Source organism: Lissotriton helveticus, chromosome 8 (assembly GCF_964261635.1).
Source record: "Lissotriton helveticus chromosome 8, aLisHel1.1, whole genome shotgun sequence".
NCBI lineage: Eukaryota > Metazoa > Chordata > Amphibia > Caudata > Salamandridae > Lissotriton > Lissotriton helveticus.
Window position 1 is genome coordinate 1,489,905,566 of NC_136069.1, and position 15,935 is coordinate 1,489,921,500.

Below are 15,935 nucleotides of genomic sequence, written 5' to 3' on the forward strand. Positions count from 1 at the left end.
TAAGGTAAGTGATCTACAGGTTAAAAGTTCTGCCTCTGTGAGTTCAGAATAAGACCTATGTCTGAGTGAGTGCAACCTGAGGTATTTTGTAGTAATAGTTTTTTCGTGTTGGAACCACGAGGGATTGTCAAGAGGTCATCAAGCGTTTGGTGGATGACTTTGTGAGTTACACAGCCGAATTTGAATATTATTGTGACCTCCACTGAAAGACTTTAGCGATCTTCTAAAATTGGCATAATATGCTTGAATCTTTATTTTCTCTGTCTATAATCTTGCTCCAGGGTGAATACTGCTTTAATGGGATCACGGTAACATATGTGGCAACTGCACTTTAAAGCCTGTTTCCAGACTTCTCTATGCAGATTAAATACCCTTATGGAAACTGGTTGGGTCATTTCTTTTATTTCTAATATATTTTTGCTTGTTTTGACCAGTTGACTCCAGCTCTAGAGAAATGATGCAAACCGGTTAAACTTTATAGTGAAGGCAAATTCTGTGATATCTAATTTTTAGCAGTATTCACAATCATTTGTCAAACACTGCCGACAGATCAAATAAGATAAACCTGTAGGTTTCTCCTTCCTTCGGTGGATCTCGCCGAGCACGTTCATTGTTGCTGTGATCTTTCCCTGGATCTTCAGAAGGACGTTGACAGTTAAGGATTAATTGAATTATAAGATCACATTTCTCAGTGATTTCTTTCATGCTGGTGTTATCCATCTAGAATTCAGCAAACTTGTAAATGTGCCTTGTTTTAGAACGGTATTAGTAATGCCCTGCCAGTATTGGGGGATGAGACAGAGAGGGAGAATTTGCTTTTATGAAATTTGCTGTAATTGGATCTCTGAACTAGTTTCAAGCAAAGTTATTTTATTATTTTGTTGGGAGTTCTGCAGTGCATAATTCGGACGATTCCCATGTTTGTGTTTGGAGCATGGGGACTGTTGTCCAGAAGTACACAGATTCTCAGGATCTTGCAAATGTTAATGGGCAATGGCACTCTTTATTTATTAGACACTACTATCTGCCAAAACCCTCCTACACCGTGCTCTGAACCACCAATTGGAAACACTGCAAAATTCAGTAGACCTATGACCGTGTGCCACATTTCTCAGCAAATGGGGCATTAAGAACACAACATTTAATTTTGTTCCTAATCGCCTTTAAAGTGCATTTATGCATTTTTACTTTTTTTTTATGTTCTTGCAAGCACAATAGGAGTCCATACGCTCTTAATGGATAAGCATAGTGTGTCAGGTGAAGTCTTTCTATAATATAACCTTTTTCAAGGAGAACAAAATGCCAATGTTAGTTAACTTATTTGGCTTTTATGCTTATATCTACTGAAATAAAGATTTGTTTTCTATGCTTTTATTTGCAGGTGATCTACCATTTAATGTTTGATTTTTTAAATTTATTTTGTTCGCTTTTAAATGAGTATTGAATTCCTTGCCCTGTTGGATCTCCTTGTCTCAATTTATGTGTAAGCTTATACTTGCATAATCGAAAGTATATTTTATTCATGGTTTGGTTCATGTTGATGAAGTTAATTAGATTTTTTGAAATTCTTGCCCTGTTAGGTTTAAAATGTGTACTTTATTTCAGACGTCCAAAGCCTGCACCAGTGATGCAAGAATCTACTGGATTCTCAAATGTGCCCGACTCCTGGGATTGGAGAAATGTTCATGGTATTAACTACGTCAGTCCTGTTCGAAATCAAGGTATGCCCGATTATTTCTTCATGATGCAGACACGGAACAACATTTACCATCACACATTTAAACCAATGTATAAAATATGTTTTAGCTCACTAGCAGGCTTGTGGCGTCCTAAACAAACCCTACTCATTAAAGTACAAATTTATATTGAAAACCTGCTGGTAACCAATTTTTATTGCACTATATATGTGCCATGCGCCACCAGAATTGATCAATATTACAAAAAAATAATAAAATGTTGTCGTAACTTACCCTTCTTGATGAAAAAGATTAATTTCCTGTTCTAGAAACAGGCCGTAAAGGCTCCTCCTTTCTTGTTGGTCAAATGAGGAGTCTTGCTATTTGACAGATTGCATTGGATTCACTCTGGCCCAGTAGAACGAGTTGTTCCTCTTCCCTTTGCCATAAATTGATGTTCCGGTTTCTACTACAGCGCTGAAATCGTGCAACTCCATGAATAAAGGGGCGGGGTGTTGCCTGGAGGTCACATTCTATAGGAGTGCTCCTAGGATCATCCCAAGATTTCCATCTGTCACCTTGTTTCAGACTGTTCTATGCAAGCCCTGAAAGAGCATCAGGCTGAGGATCGAACCAGGTGCGACACCTGACTTTACAGCAGGGGGACAGGGGTTTATTAAGCATCCGAACCAGTCTGCATGATCCAGCGTTACTCGACGTAGAAGAATGAGTGTGGTCCCTTCTCTTGATGAATTCTGGCTCTCTTTCAGCTGCACAGGTAGCAAGGCACTACTTTGCGGTGTCCTGAAGCTCCTCAAACACCTCCAGTGTGTCTTTTTTGCATCCCTTAGTCCGATTCTCTCACATTCCACTCAAGGATTTTTCCATGAATCTTGCACAAGCCATTCTGAATTCCGCTGACACAACTTTAAATCTGCATGCTTATCTGGCTGTGCCACATGAGTTCCAGCCCTATCCTTCATACCTTTTAGCTGCAACCACCACAGATAAGCCCCTAAGCACTACATCTGTTACTGCCTCCAGCACCTGACTTAAAACCTGAGGATGAAGGACTTGGATGGAGGGTGGGAGAGTGATTTGGAGAATACGATGCGCAAATATGTGCTTCGGTCTGGCAAATAATTTAAATGTAAACCTCTTTCATACAACACATAGCACAGATTGTATGATCCAGTCAAGAGCAATGCATATCACTATTAGAGAGGCATCTGCACAACGTATGCACTTAAAGGTAAAATACACCCTAGCTGCTGAATGAATGTGTTCCGGGAAGCTAACTATCAATCGCGGTTTGTAAAGCGCAACTACTCACCCGTGAGGGTCTCGAGGCGTTAATATCAACATGTATTAGATTAAGTACCATGCCACTTTATCACCAGGTTACATTTTTTTGACATTTAAGTGCAAGATTTTTTTTGTATGCCTGTATGAAATTTGGTTTAATAGACTACGGTCTATGTAATCTTCGATTTTACTACTAACACTACTAAAGGAATTCAAGTCTGTCAGAAGAGGACTGGAGCACAAACTCCTATGCTGCTGTGTAGCAGTTGAATATTTTGGGGAGTCCTGCATAACATAAAATTATAGATGGGTAAAAAGTGAATTACGGGGATGTTTTTCACCTTGGGTTTCTGAATGACATCATAGACCACTTGAGCTCCACTCTCGTCTATTTGGTTTTGCTTAGAACCCATTGGCGACAAAACATTCTGTAATTCACTGTTACCTATCTATATTTATAAATATTTTGCTATTATGTTCTAGTTTATTATTAAAACGTTTTACAATGGTCCAACTCCTAGTAGAATTGGTGTATGGTTGGCTTCACCCCGAAGTGATTTTATATACTTTAAACACGGATATTAAGAATGGAAGGGCTATAAAGGTATCCATTAATAAACATTTTTTCGGGGTTGTGTGCAACGGAGTCATCAAAAAATGGTCATGCAGCCGTAAATCCTATTGAGTTATAAAACTTTGTAATTGTAAATTACGCTTTCAGTTATGGACAATCTGCTAGAATAGCCATAGTTGTAAATTTCAGGTTTGGAGTTAAATGGGTCTCACTTAAACTTGCTCTGAACCCCCACAAACTCTTGCATGTATGGCTAATTACCGGTTGTTTCTTCCCTCTGATTTTGTATCTGTGTCTTTCTGAAGTGGTAACTGAACACCCTGATATTTCGCTGGATCTATAGCAGGGCTCGACAAATCTAAAAAATCTTACTTGACCTGCAGGTCGAGTGAGTAAACTTTTCTACTCGACCTAACAATGCACTCAACCCACAACCTGATCGCATATGAATTTTTGACGTCCCATGTTGACAGATACTACTCCACATTCACAGTACTCTCATGCTCATGGGGCACAATGCTGACAGTACTCCTCTATGCTGACAGCTACCACTCACATTCGCAGTACTCTAATGCTGGGGGGCGCACCCTGTTGATAGTGGTTGTTCTCCTCCCTGCTGACAGTGCTCACATTCACCATACTCTCACATTATACGCGCCCATAAATCCATCAGTTCTGACCATCTGGGGTGTGTTACGCAAATACCACGCACATAAACAATACATACATGTATATGTTTGATCCTTGACTATTGCTTGCCTGTAGCTAGTACGAAGATGGCTTGATGCTGTCAGGCCTGTCTTTCTGTTTATTATTCAAGTGCCGCTGTTTTGTATTCGAGCTTCGTTTGGTGTTCTCTCTGTAGCTTCATAAAACTCGTTTGCTTAATTAGCCCTGTCCCCGGCCACTCTGGGTCTCTACGTTTACTGGTTAACAGTGCAAGATCGATATTGGGCTAACTGTGCTGCTTCAGTTTATTTTCCATCACAGTTTGTGGCTTGTCCTTAAAAGTTCATGCTGGACCGCTATGTAGTTTTACCTTGTGTGCCTAGTAACTCCTCGTCATCCCACGGTGGTACAAATTAATGATAATAAACACGCGCTGATGGGCACCCGAAGTGATAGTCAAAGAATGCACTAGGGCATTCTCAATTCTGGTCGAGGTCCTAAAACTCGTCAGTGACTAGTGACGTGTTTGTGGTCACACAATGTTGGCAAGTGTGGAAAAATGTGAGCTAACCAGTTTCGTGTCAGTATAGAGGAGGAAGCCGTGGGGAGTCCTGACAGACGGGTGGGGTGGCAGAGGGAAGCCCCCCAACCTCACCGCAGGGCGAGGGATTCCATAAGGGAAAGTAAGAAGACGCCATCTAGTTAAATTATTTACTAGTGTAAATACAGATTGTAAAGTGTGTGGTATTTTATGGAAGTGCTCTCTGCGCCTAAATTCTGATTGGTCCGCTTCGGAATGTGGCCAACGCCCTAATGGCACCTGATCCTCCCGGTTGGGGAGTGTATGTTTGTACGATATGCGACATCCTTTATCTGATGAAAGTCCGTGTGCGCAGTTTGCACCACGGTTGTCTAACACAGATGGGAGTTTGCGCCTCAGTCAGGAGTCGTGCTTCTCTTACAATAAAGCGCTTAGTATTGCGAGTCCCGGCCTCTCATGTTGACTATGCGTGGGGTCCGTTCTGGAGCCCCCAGCCGTCTCCAGGCCGCAGCCCACTCCCTCAATCGTCTCACGGCGCAGCTAAAGGCGGCTGGATCGAAGGTACTGATAGCGCATCCAACACCCTTTTTATTTTAACACCGGGCACTGACAGCAGAAGTGACCGAGCTGTCTGCGGAGCCCGGGGCAGACCTAGCTCCGGCTCATTATGGCACACAGATGACCGTCTGCGCCGTCTGCAGGCCTGGGGCATGGACGGAGTGTGAGGGGAGGTTTCTGCACATAAGGCCTGCAACGAAACAATATATTAAAAAAACGACTCGCCTTCAAATCGCCCTGCACTCCGTCCCAACTCCACCGAAGAGAGCGCGCGTGGTGGCGTGCTGCGTCACTGCTGCACTTTATGCAGCACAGCGCGCAGGGGCAGGCCAAGGCCGTCATTGGTAGCGCTTTTGCGCGCTATAAGATTGACAGCCCTGGTACCCACAGAAACAATAAGCAGCGCACCACACCACCACCACTATGTTAGGTGGTGCGTGCATGCTGCCCCCTAGAGCCTTCACCGCGTGCACTTGATACTTAAATGCCGTCTTTGCCGGCATTGTAATGCTACCGAAGAAGGCTGTGATGCCAGAAACCGGTCCCCGGAAGCTTGTTTCCTTCCCAGTATAAGAATTGGCTTGGTAGTTTGGTTTGCCCTGTTCCCATCATGCACTGGGACAGGAACAGACTAATTTGCATATAGCCAGGTTCTGAGCTGGGATGGTGCAGTGAGCTAAAAAAACGGTGATGGATTAAAACCATGATCTATTGACTTGGTAAGAGTATTCTGCATCATTCAGAAACTGTCCATCACCACCCCCCTTTTCCAAAATCGGTTTTATCCACACTATGTGTGGGAGGGTATACTCAGACATGAGTCCCTTGCTCATTGCACCATCAGGATTCAAGCAAGCCGGGCCGAAGAAGGCTGTGATGCCAGAAACCGGTCCCCGGAAGCTTGTTTCCTTCCCAGTATAAGAATTGTATTGGTAGGCCATCATGCACTGGGATAGGAACAGACTAATTTGCATATAGCCAGGTTCTGAGCTGGGATGGTGCAGTGAGCTAAAAAACGGTGATGGATTAAAACCATGATCTATTGACTTGGTAAGAGTATTCTGCATCATTCAGAAACTCTGTCCATCACCACCCCCCTTTTCCAAAATCGCCCCTAGAGCCTTCACCTGCTACTGCAGTGCCAGATAAGCACTCGCCAGGCCGGTCAAGTAGGCCTTGAAACTGACTCGCCCTTCAGGAAATTCACTCGCATTTGCGAGCGGGCGAGTACATTTTTCGACCCCTGTATAGGAATAGAATTGTTCAAGATAAATATTTCTACTGTGGAAAAATAAAAATGTTACTTGCGCAAATGCACATTTCAGCATGATTTGCTTATGTGTATTTTTCATGCAGTGAAAAATGCAGTAAAGCTGAAAATCAACATGAATGTTTTTTAGAAATGCTCCCGACATTCGTTATAAATTCGTAATAAGTCTGTAACCTAATCCAAGCAGAAACCTGTACCAGTTGATTCTCCACTGTTCCAATCCCTGGTCTGTGACTCAATCCCCATGTTTTATCATTGGATTTTTATTTGGTGGCCATGGGATTTCTTGGGAAAGGCCAAGTCTGTTACCTAAACTAGTGTGCCCCAAATATTTAAATTTTTTCTGGAAAGCTGGCAATTGTTTGAGATGAACAATTGGAAATAGCCCACCCTACTCATCTCTCTACATTAAAAAACAAATCCCGCTCTATGAGAAAGTTGTCATGTCTGGTGGCCAGCCAGCAGAGATGTTGTTATTTTTTCACTCTCCACCCTCAATCTGGTAGACGGAAAGTACACATTGCAGTTACTTAGCATATTGAATTTTCAAAGGGATCGATCCTCTAAATGAATTCTACCTCCTGTTCCTTTTGCTTAGCCTGGGTGCTGAATGAACATATGTAGCTCTAACTTTGCTCAGTTTGCATATTTTCTTCATGCAAATTAATTTTTCCATATCTTTATGTGAAATAGACTTTTTAAGGCCCTGCATTATGGCAACATTTGCTAACCGGTTACTTTTCTCCTGTTTCCATGCCTACAAGGGAAGTTTTTGTTCCCTACCTTGTTACTTCCTCTTTGAATAATGTTATGCTTTTGTTCCACAGCTTCCTGCGGCAGTTGTTATTCATTTGCTACCATGGGGATGTTAGAAGCTAGAATTCGTATCCTGACCAACAACTCCCAGACGCCCATTCTTAGCCCTCAGCAGGTTGTGTCCTGTAGCCAGTACTCTCAAGGTAAACACAAGCAAATTTACAGTTCAATAAAAACGTTTTTTCTGAAGATGTAGATCAATTATTCTGCCTTCCTGTCTGCGTTCCAGGTGCACCCGCTGATAAGCGCTTAGAGACCCCTGGGTGACACGGCGCTCTATAAATACAAATACAAGTATCCAGAGTTAAAATATTTAAACCCATGATCTTACAGAATCCTCTGTTTAATTGACTTGGTAATGTTCCACTTCTCATTTGTCAAGTACTGGTAACAAATACGATGAATGTGTCATTACATTTCTCAATAATGGTTTAATTCTAGAACCGGTACCTTAACCGGTAATGTTTGACCGGAGATATTTTCATTATGCCTGTATCCTTTGCATCATCCCTACATACTGTGAAGGGATTTGTGGCAAACATTAGAAATTGTGTTTTTGCACCACCACAACTCTTTTAAAGGTACTTTAGAGAATCACTAAAGATCACTCCTCTATTTGTTTTCCACCACTTTACGAAGTTACACACATTAACATTCCAAATCAAGGAGGCTTATTTAGTTCCTTGTTGGAGGGTAGTGCTCCGAGAACTTTTGGCTTACATTTTTGTATTCCTCCTATAGGAGACCACACCATTTTTAATGTAATTTCCAAATGGTTATGCAGCTGAGAAATAATAAAATTGGAGCAGAGTGATTCTGCTTAACCTGATGGAGGAAGCTGGCTCTCTATATAAGGGTGATTATGATACGGCCTCTAAGGGCCGCATCGTAATGGGCCAGTCGGTTTTCTTTCCGACTGCCTCGTTATGTTGGAGGCGGTCGGAAAGTAATCCTGACTGTCATTACGATTGGTTTCCAACGGACTCAATGAGCCCGCGCGCTATTCAGAAGCTGGCAAGTGATCTCAATGGCGGGTCTTTCCACCCTTAAGATTACGATCACGGTTTCTGACATGGTTTCCTTGAGGTGCCTACCATAGGGTGCAGGGATGAACCCCATGGTAGGCATCGGAGAATCTGAGCAACCGTGGGTCATAACGAAGGTCCGACCTGTGACGAAAACGTGTCAGACCACGCTGCCGGATACTCATGTGGTTCACCTTGTCAATCACAAGAGTTGATCTAGGGAGGGCATTACCCTCTACCTGTAGTGCACCTTAGTGAGTGCAGCACATCAATGGTCATCCTGATTATTTTTTGACTGCTCACTTTATGCACATTATGTCCTGAAGAAAGCCAGATCAGTTTCAAGGCCTGGCTGAAACATGGCGATCACAATGGATGTGGGAGACCATTGCTAACACCAGACACATCTGCCTTGTTTTTATTACTGCCAAAGGCCCCCTTATTAAATAACCCTAGTGGGTAAAGGGACCCGAGGACAGTTTTTTAATCTCACATTCTCACACAATCACAGCACACTCGCTCCTCAAAAACCTGCTCTGCTGTAAACCGGCGTCGTAGCACACCCGGGGCACGCACAGTGCCACCGGGTGGGGGCCCGATGATGAAGCATGCCACCAACTAGGTTGGTGGGTGAGGGCTTTCGTAAGAAAAAATGTTTTCTTTCTATGACCAACCACACAGTTTTTAACACTAGCTGGTTCTTCTTGATTGCATATATATTCCTCAGGGAAGGGAACTAGCTTCTCTGTTCCTTTCTCTCTTTTTGATGTTCAAAAATCTGAAACCTTGGCAGCTATGTGGAGGAGCCCGAGGTCCGTGGACTTTGCAAACGGGACTTGGGCTGCAGAGAAAGCTCTGAGAATTCTCTCCTGCTGTTTAATGACCGCCTTGCAGGCATTTAAACATCTTTAGAAATGCATTTGGAAGCGCAGCAGCATCACCATGAGCCGCACTTCAGAGGCTCCGGTGACATATTTACTGAATGCAGTGGAATCCTTTGTAGTGCGCGCTGATTGTAGGTGACTACGCAGAGGGAAATCTAGGTGTGTGTGCCTGCTCAGTTTAGAGGGAACCATGATGAACGGTAGTGGCCAATGGGCTACCAGCCTTTATGGTGTCTACACTCTATATGAACACTTCCTGTGGGAAGTGGGCATATACCTGACCCTAGAATACTAATTCCATCCAAAACAAGATGGAGGAATCTGAAAAGTGGGGTCCACAACAGCTAGTCCACCTTAGGGTTGGTGCTGGCTGGATGTGGGCACACCTCTTAATCTTACTAATTTTCCTGCCGGTCTTGTCGCCAAAAAGTGGGGTCTGGACAGGGAGGTGGGTAGCTCCACTCCCTGGAGAGACCTGGGTCACATAACAAAGGTGGCTGGGCTGTTGAAGCTGCCCGGCCTGGAAGACCGTTCCTGCTTGGAGGAGTTGTGAACACCTCAGCCCAGAGCAGGCTTTGTTCCTGACCTCTGAGGGTGAAGGCGCTCACCTCAGGGGGGTCAGAAACTTTTCTAGGGTGTCTGGCTGGTCGAGATCAGTCAGTGAGCACATTAGGGATCAGTGGGGTTTATTAATTAATCCAGCACTGGCATCAGTGCGGGTTTATTAAGACGAGGTGTTTGATACCAAACACCTTGGGCTACAGTGAAGCCATCATGTAGCTGGGAAACTTGTAATGACGAGTAACCAGCCCATGTACTCGATATGGCTTCCCTGTGCACTGGTGAGATCGAAGGATGAACTTAAATTTCACCAGAGTGCATCCACTCATGTAGCTATGCCCACACATGGGTATAGTGCACTCATGGGACCTCTTTGGGCCACATATGATACTGCATCCTGCAACATTGGTTGCTATTATATAAAATAAAAAAAAGACACTGCGGCACTCGCAAGCTAAAGCGTGGGTGCTGCAATTGCTTCAAAAGTAAAGAAATGGAAAAAACTTGGTTTTAAAAATATCTCTTTACTTAGCTTAAGATGTTTAAAACTAAAGCGCGGGTGCCACCATTGTTAAAAATAGAAAAATAAAATAAACAGAAAAATGCATGTGGCCACGTTCGACCTGCAAATAACAGAAGAAAGGCGCAATCGCCATTATTTCTGCTGCATGCCACGCTGTGTACATAAACAACAAAAGCATTGCGCCGAGCGTGTCAACAAAACCATTTAGGAAAATAGTGCTCAATAGAGGCAGTAATCAAAACCTACTGAGTAACCACACATATAACAGGGGGTGTCTACATGGGAGGTTACAATTGGAGAAAATGCGGCACTAAGGAGGGACTACTAAGCCTATTGACCGCTGAAAAGCCACCATTTACAAAGGACAGTGACAGAAGCCAATTAAAAAGTCGCTGAACATCCTGTGATTCTGGGAAAATCACTTAATCTCCCTGTGCCTAACAAAATGAATGTGTCCTCATGTAACGAAACAGGTGATATGTAAAGCGCTGTGATACCCGATTCGGGTCAGGTTTGCGCTATTTAAAACTCTGTTTAAAAAAAAAATGGGTGGGTGGGAAGTAGGCGTAGCTTCATACCCATATCCTGAGTCCAGCGCAAGTGCTGCCTAGGCGAGACCTAAAAACAACCAGGTTCCACCCAAAAGATGTGAACTGACCACGCTGCCTTTGAAACCGCACATTCATTCAGCATAAAATACTGGGGGGAGGGGGGGGGGGTTTCTTCGGGAGAGCAGTGAAGAGAAAAGCCCCCAAAAACCTAACCAACGTCTTTAACTTCCACCAGCCTGTCAGACTCCTTTTGTTCTAAACATGGCCAACACTTTGCCCTTCTCTAGCGTCTAACAGAAGTAAAAGCATGAGCTAACTTGAATGATCTACCTAAAAAGGTCATACATGCCAAAATCCAGACATCATTTAAAATGGAATTTTAACATGAGGTCTGCCCTGTCTGGGTCCACGGGGGAAAAATCCAAATGGGGGAGCATGCATTCAGCCCATCTGTTGGTGTCCCCTTCTTATTCAGACAATGTTTAGGGTTGTCCTCTACTTCTTCCACTATACATAAATGCTCTTTACCTTAGGCCCTTCTCCTCATCTGTTACCTATGCCTCTGAATGGTTTCTTTCTTTATTGATTGTTGTAAATTTTTGTTTTTGTGCTATGTATTTTTTCGCATTTTATTATGTACTCTATAATTGTTGGCCTTGAAACTAGGCTCCTGGAAATACAGCCGATTGCAACCAATAAATAACGAGCATGGAGAGTAGCTTGTACTTCTTGATTTTTAAACAATAGCAAATGTGGCCATTTGCAGTGAGTGCGCGAAGCACTGTTTTTGTATTGCCAAAAGCATTGGCCATTGAGCACAGCGGTGATAGAATCCTAATCAGACAAACTCAGCAAGTATCCCCACCCAACCAGCATGTCTTTCTGTGCTGCCGGTAGCTTTTCCAGTGATCTTTGCATACACATTACCAAAGATTGAGGGACTCTGGGAAACCAAATTCTGGAGACCGAAGTATCTGAGGCCTGGAGTGAAACTTTACTGTGTCGTGTGGTTTAAAGGTTTTATGTACCTAGTGGTTATTGGGTATGTAAAGCAATGTAGAATGATGAACTGCTAGACCTGTTGCACAAGCCAGAAGAGAAATTGCACAAGAGTGTTTGTCATCGTTTCCCAGCTTATTTTATAAGCACATCTAAAACCCACCCATGCTGCCAAGTCAATTGCTTTACTAGGGCGTTGGTGAGCTCCCTCCTAATTAGGGGTGTACAAAATGTGTGTAATTTGCTTTAATGTAATTACAACAAATGTTGACAAATTTCTGCAAAATTGTGTGATTACCTGAAGTATAAATCCATAATTTTGTGCTATATTTAGCGTGAAATGTGTCCACAGATACATTTTTGGACACAAGGGCGTATTTTGCACTAAAAGAAGTGAAAAGGAAGAAAGTATTCTCAACAGCAGCTGCTCGCATTCTTATGCAGTATTTTTAAAAAATATATATTTTTATTGCTAGTGGCATAAGTTCTGAAATTCCATGTAACAAATGTTACATGAATTATGCTGGTGTGATTAAATTTTCGACCAGGTCTACTCCTAAACCTCAATAAAGAAAGACAACAGCAGTTTTGAATTGAAATTGAGGACAAGTGGGGAAAGAGAAGTCAGACTAAATGAAAAGCCATCTGGATATATTCGTAACCTTGTGTTCTAATATTTTCAGGTTGTGATGGAGGATTTCCCTATCTTATCGCAGGAAAATATGTCCAAGACTTTGGAATCGTGGATGAGGAGTGCCTCCCTTACACCGCCTCCGATTCTCCCTGCAAACTTAAAGAGGACTGCTACCGGTACTACACGTCAGAGTACCATTATGTTGGAGGGTTTTATGGGGGGTGTAATGAGGCTTTTATGAAATATGAACTTGTAAAACATGGGCCTTTGGCAGTAGCTTTTGAAGTTTATGATGACTTTATGCATTACCAAGGGGGGATTTATCACCACACAGGGCTGCAGGATCGCTTCAACCCTTTTGAGCTGACGAACCACGCGGTGCTGCTGGTAGGCTACGACAGAGATGCTGCTACAGGGGAAGACTACTGGATCATTAAAAATAGTTGGGGGTCTTCCTGGGGTGAAAATGGCTATTTCAGAATCCGCAGAGGCACTGATGAGTGTGCCATTGAAAGCATAGCTGTAGCTGCAAAGCCTATAGCAAAACTATAAAGATGAGCTTTTTAAAGTTTTACGTCACTATTTTTAGGAGGAAACGACATTAATAGCGTGGATATATCCTTAAAATCCCGCGATGCAAGGTGAAACTGTATTCAGGAATAGAAAATATGTTTCACGTATTAAGAGCGTGATTACACAACTACCTTTTTAGAATTCCATTGTGGCACAATTTGTTTAAGCAAGGTGAAATTTCTCCAAATTTGCAAGACCAATCAAAGATTGGAATGGCTAAATCTGCATCATCGAATGAGCAATGTGCATGAAGCACATATAGAGTATCTGTCCATATGTTTAACCTCCTATCTATTTAATCCTACACCATCTTTGATTTACTGAACAGTTTGCTTGTGTTCTGTGTGCTTACAGAATGGGGTGCTAAGCGCAGAAGTACATGCGTACTGTTCTAATAAAAAAAACTGGAATTCTGGGATAGATTAATGGTAATTCTTTATGTTGCAAGCTGACACATACCTTTTTCTACAAGGATAACCTCCATGAACTGCTAACTCCTAAATGACCTGTAATAGAATTGTTATAATCATTTTGGATATTGCACTCCCGCCATTTTGTTTTATAGTGATATAATTAATTCATTTTTATAATTTGTGAAAATATCTTCCACAAAGCCATTTAACGGAAACAGACTGGTTTTAACTAATGATTTATTGCACACTGGCCTAATCTGGTACAAACAGTGCATAGTTGAATGCTGAGACAACCTCTCATACTAATTCTCTATTTGTGAATTAGGGCAGTTGATCCAAATGTTTTGACTGGTTTTTTTTTTTGGTCTGTTAAATGCTTTTTTTTTAAGCTTCACATAGTATTTTTGTTAATTCAGCCCCATTTACATGTGTTTAAGGGGTATAATGAGGCTGTATTCTAGCTGTGTGACATCAGGAACATTTGTCATTCTCACGCTGACACTTTCATTTCCATTTGTAGGAAAGCAGGCATAGAATATAAACCCCTGTCACTGGCACAATGATTTAATGTTGAAGGGGTACATACTTTTTATATCTTCTATTTTTGTAATTGTGTTAAGTTGCGTTCTTTGTCCCAGCATGTGTACTTCACCTGCAGATTATCATATTTTGGTAGCCTTTTTTCTTAGATGGAATGATTTTAACTTTTTTTTTTGTTTTTTTGTAATCCACAAATAGTCATCCCTACAGTTGGAAGTCTGACATGTGCAATCATTATATGTTATATCAATGACTTTTGCCAATTTTTTGGGCAGTTACTGTCCCCCTCTTGAATAGTTCTACCCTGTCATCTGTCAAGGCCACCAGATCTAATGCCCTTATCAAAGGCCAAGAGGTACTCCGAGATGCCTATTGTGTTTACCATGCCATTGCTTTGTCTATTTGATAGATAGTTCTTATGATCTGTAAATCAAGAGAGACTGATCGGACAATAAAGGTGCATAATCTAGCACCATTATCTTGTAGTAATATTTGATTGGCTAATTCATCTAGCCTGTTGGATATTTTGTGTCTGAATATAGATCAAATATGACTGAACATGAATGATGAACAATCCTAGATAGCCTGCTATGGATGAAGCTTTATCCTCCTAATGAGATGAATGGTGCTAAAAAAGATTTTATGGGTGCGTTGCCTTCAAACGAGCACTAAACTATAATCTTTGACTAGCTAGTCATTGACCTCCACTGTGGTTTAGGATTTAGAGAATCTGTTTGAAGTTTCTTGCGAAGAAACAATGTAAGCGACTTCTGGTGAAATACATTGCCGATTTTTAAGTTATGCCTTAATGAAATTATTCTCTAGCAAAGGAAAGACATTGTTTAGGCATAAGTAGGTGTGATGCATATTTTATATCTACAAATAAAAACAAACCTTCCACTGAACTTTTGTTATAATCTTATGAACTCCTGCAATTCTGGTTTGTTACATGATTCAATACTATGCGATCACTATTTACTTAACGTTTGATGGCACTGATGGATGGTGTTAAAAAGGGAATTTTAGAAAAATCTTACATTAAAAATGTGCCTTATTTTTAAATGCATTTGATAACATTTTGAATGGATTAAATGTTCTGGTCAAAACTGATGCTCTTTTAAGAAAATGTTTGACTTTTTCAAAAACGAAATGCTTGGTACAATAAAATACTATGACATTTTAAGGTTGTTTCAGTTTTGTATTTGCATGAAAAAACACCCAATGCATTAAAGTTGCTGGCGGGTAATGCTGGATCAGGAGAAGCTTCACGCAAAGATTTTTACATTTACATATACATTTACATTTTTGAGTCTTGAATTCGCAAAAAAGAAATACAGTCTCCTCTCAATGGCTTAGAGTAGAGGGAAACAGTGTATTTATTGTGAATTGCAACTTATGCCTGGCCTATTGGGAAATGACTGCCCTTTACATGGAGGACTTATAGCAGATTTTCCCATATCTGTATGTGTTGAGGCCAAGTGTGGTGAGTGGAGAGTGCATTAGGGATGTCTCATGAAGAAGGAGTATCTTAGCCATGGTTCTCGTTCATATGTACTTCTGTGTTTGGTGAGAAACCAACCAGTTTTTCACCAATTTTCTTATGACCTGGTAGTGTATGCGTTTGGTGGACATGATATTTTGTGGGGTGAACCTATATGATGAAGTAGGTATCTGCTGGTCTAATTGCCTTGCAGGATTTGGCATTTGAAATTAGACTGTGGGATTTTGAGCTGCAGCACTTCCATATCATACGTATGTGACACATTGATAGCAGACCAATTCAGACATTTTGTGAGAAGTCAATACTGTATAGAACCAGGGTG

General features: G+C 41.8%; 1 protein-coding gene across 1 annotated transcript in view; it reads left to right on the plus strand.

The window, feature by feature from the left end:
• Positions 1 to 15,295, plus strand: part of CTSC (cathepsin C) — a 64,552-nt gene extending 49,257 nt beyond the window's left edge. The window contains exons 5-7 of the mRNA XM_078658432.1: positions 1,606 to 1,721; positions 7,421 to 7,552; positions 12,636 to 15,295. Coding sequence (XP_078514558.1) covers positions 1,606 to 1,721; positions 7,421 to 7,552; positions 12,636 to 13,138 — 751 coding nt within the window. The 3' untranslated portion in view covers positions 13,139 to 15,295. The remainder of the gene's footprint in view (positions 1 to 1,605; positions 1,722 to 7,420; positions 7,553 to 12,635) is intronic.
• The last annotated feature ends 640 nt before the right edge of the window (positions 15,296 to 15,935 follow it).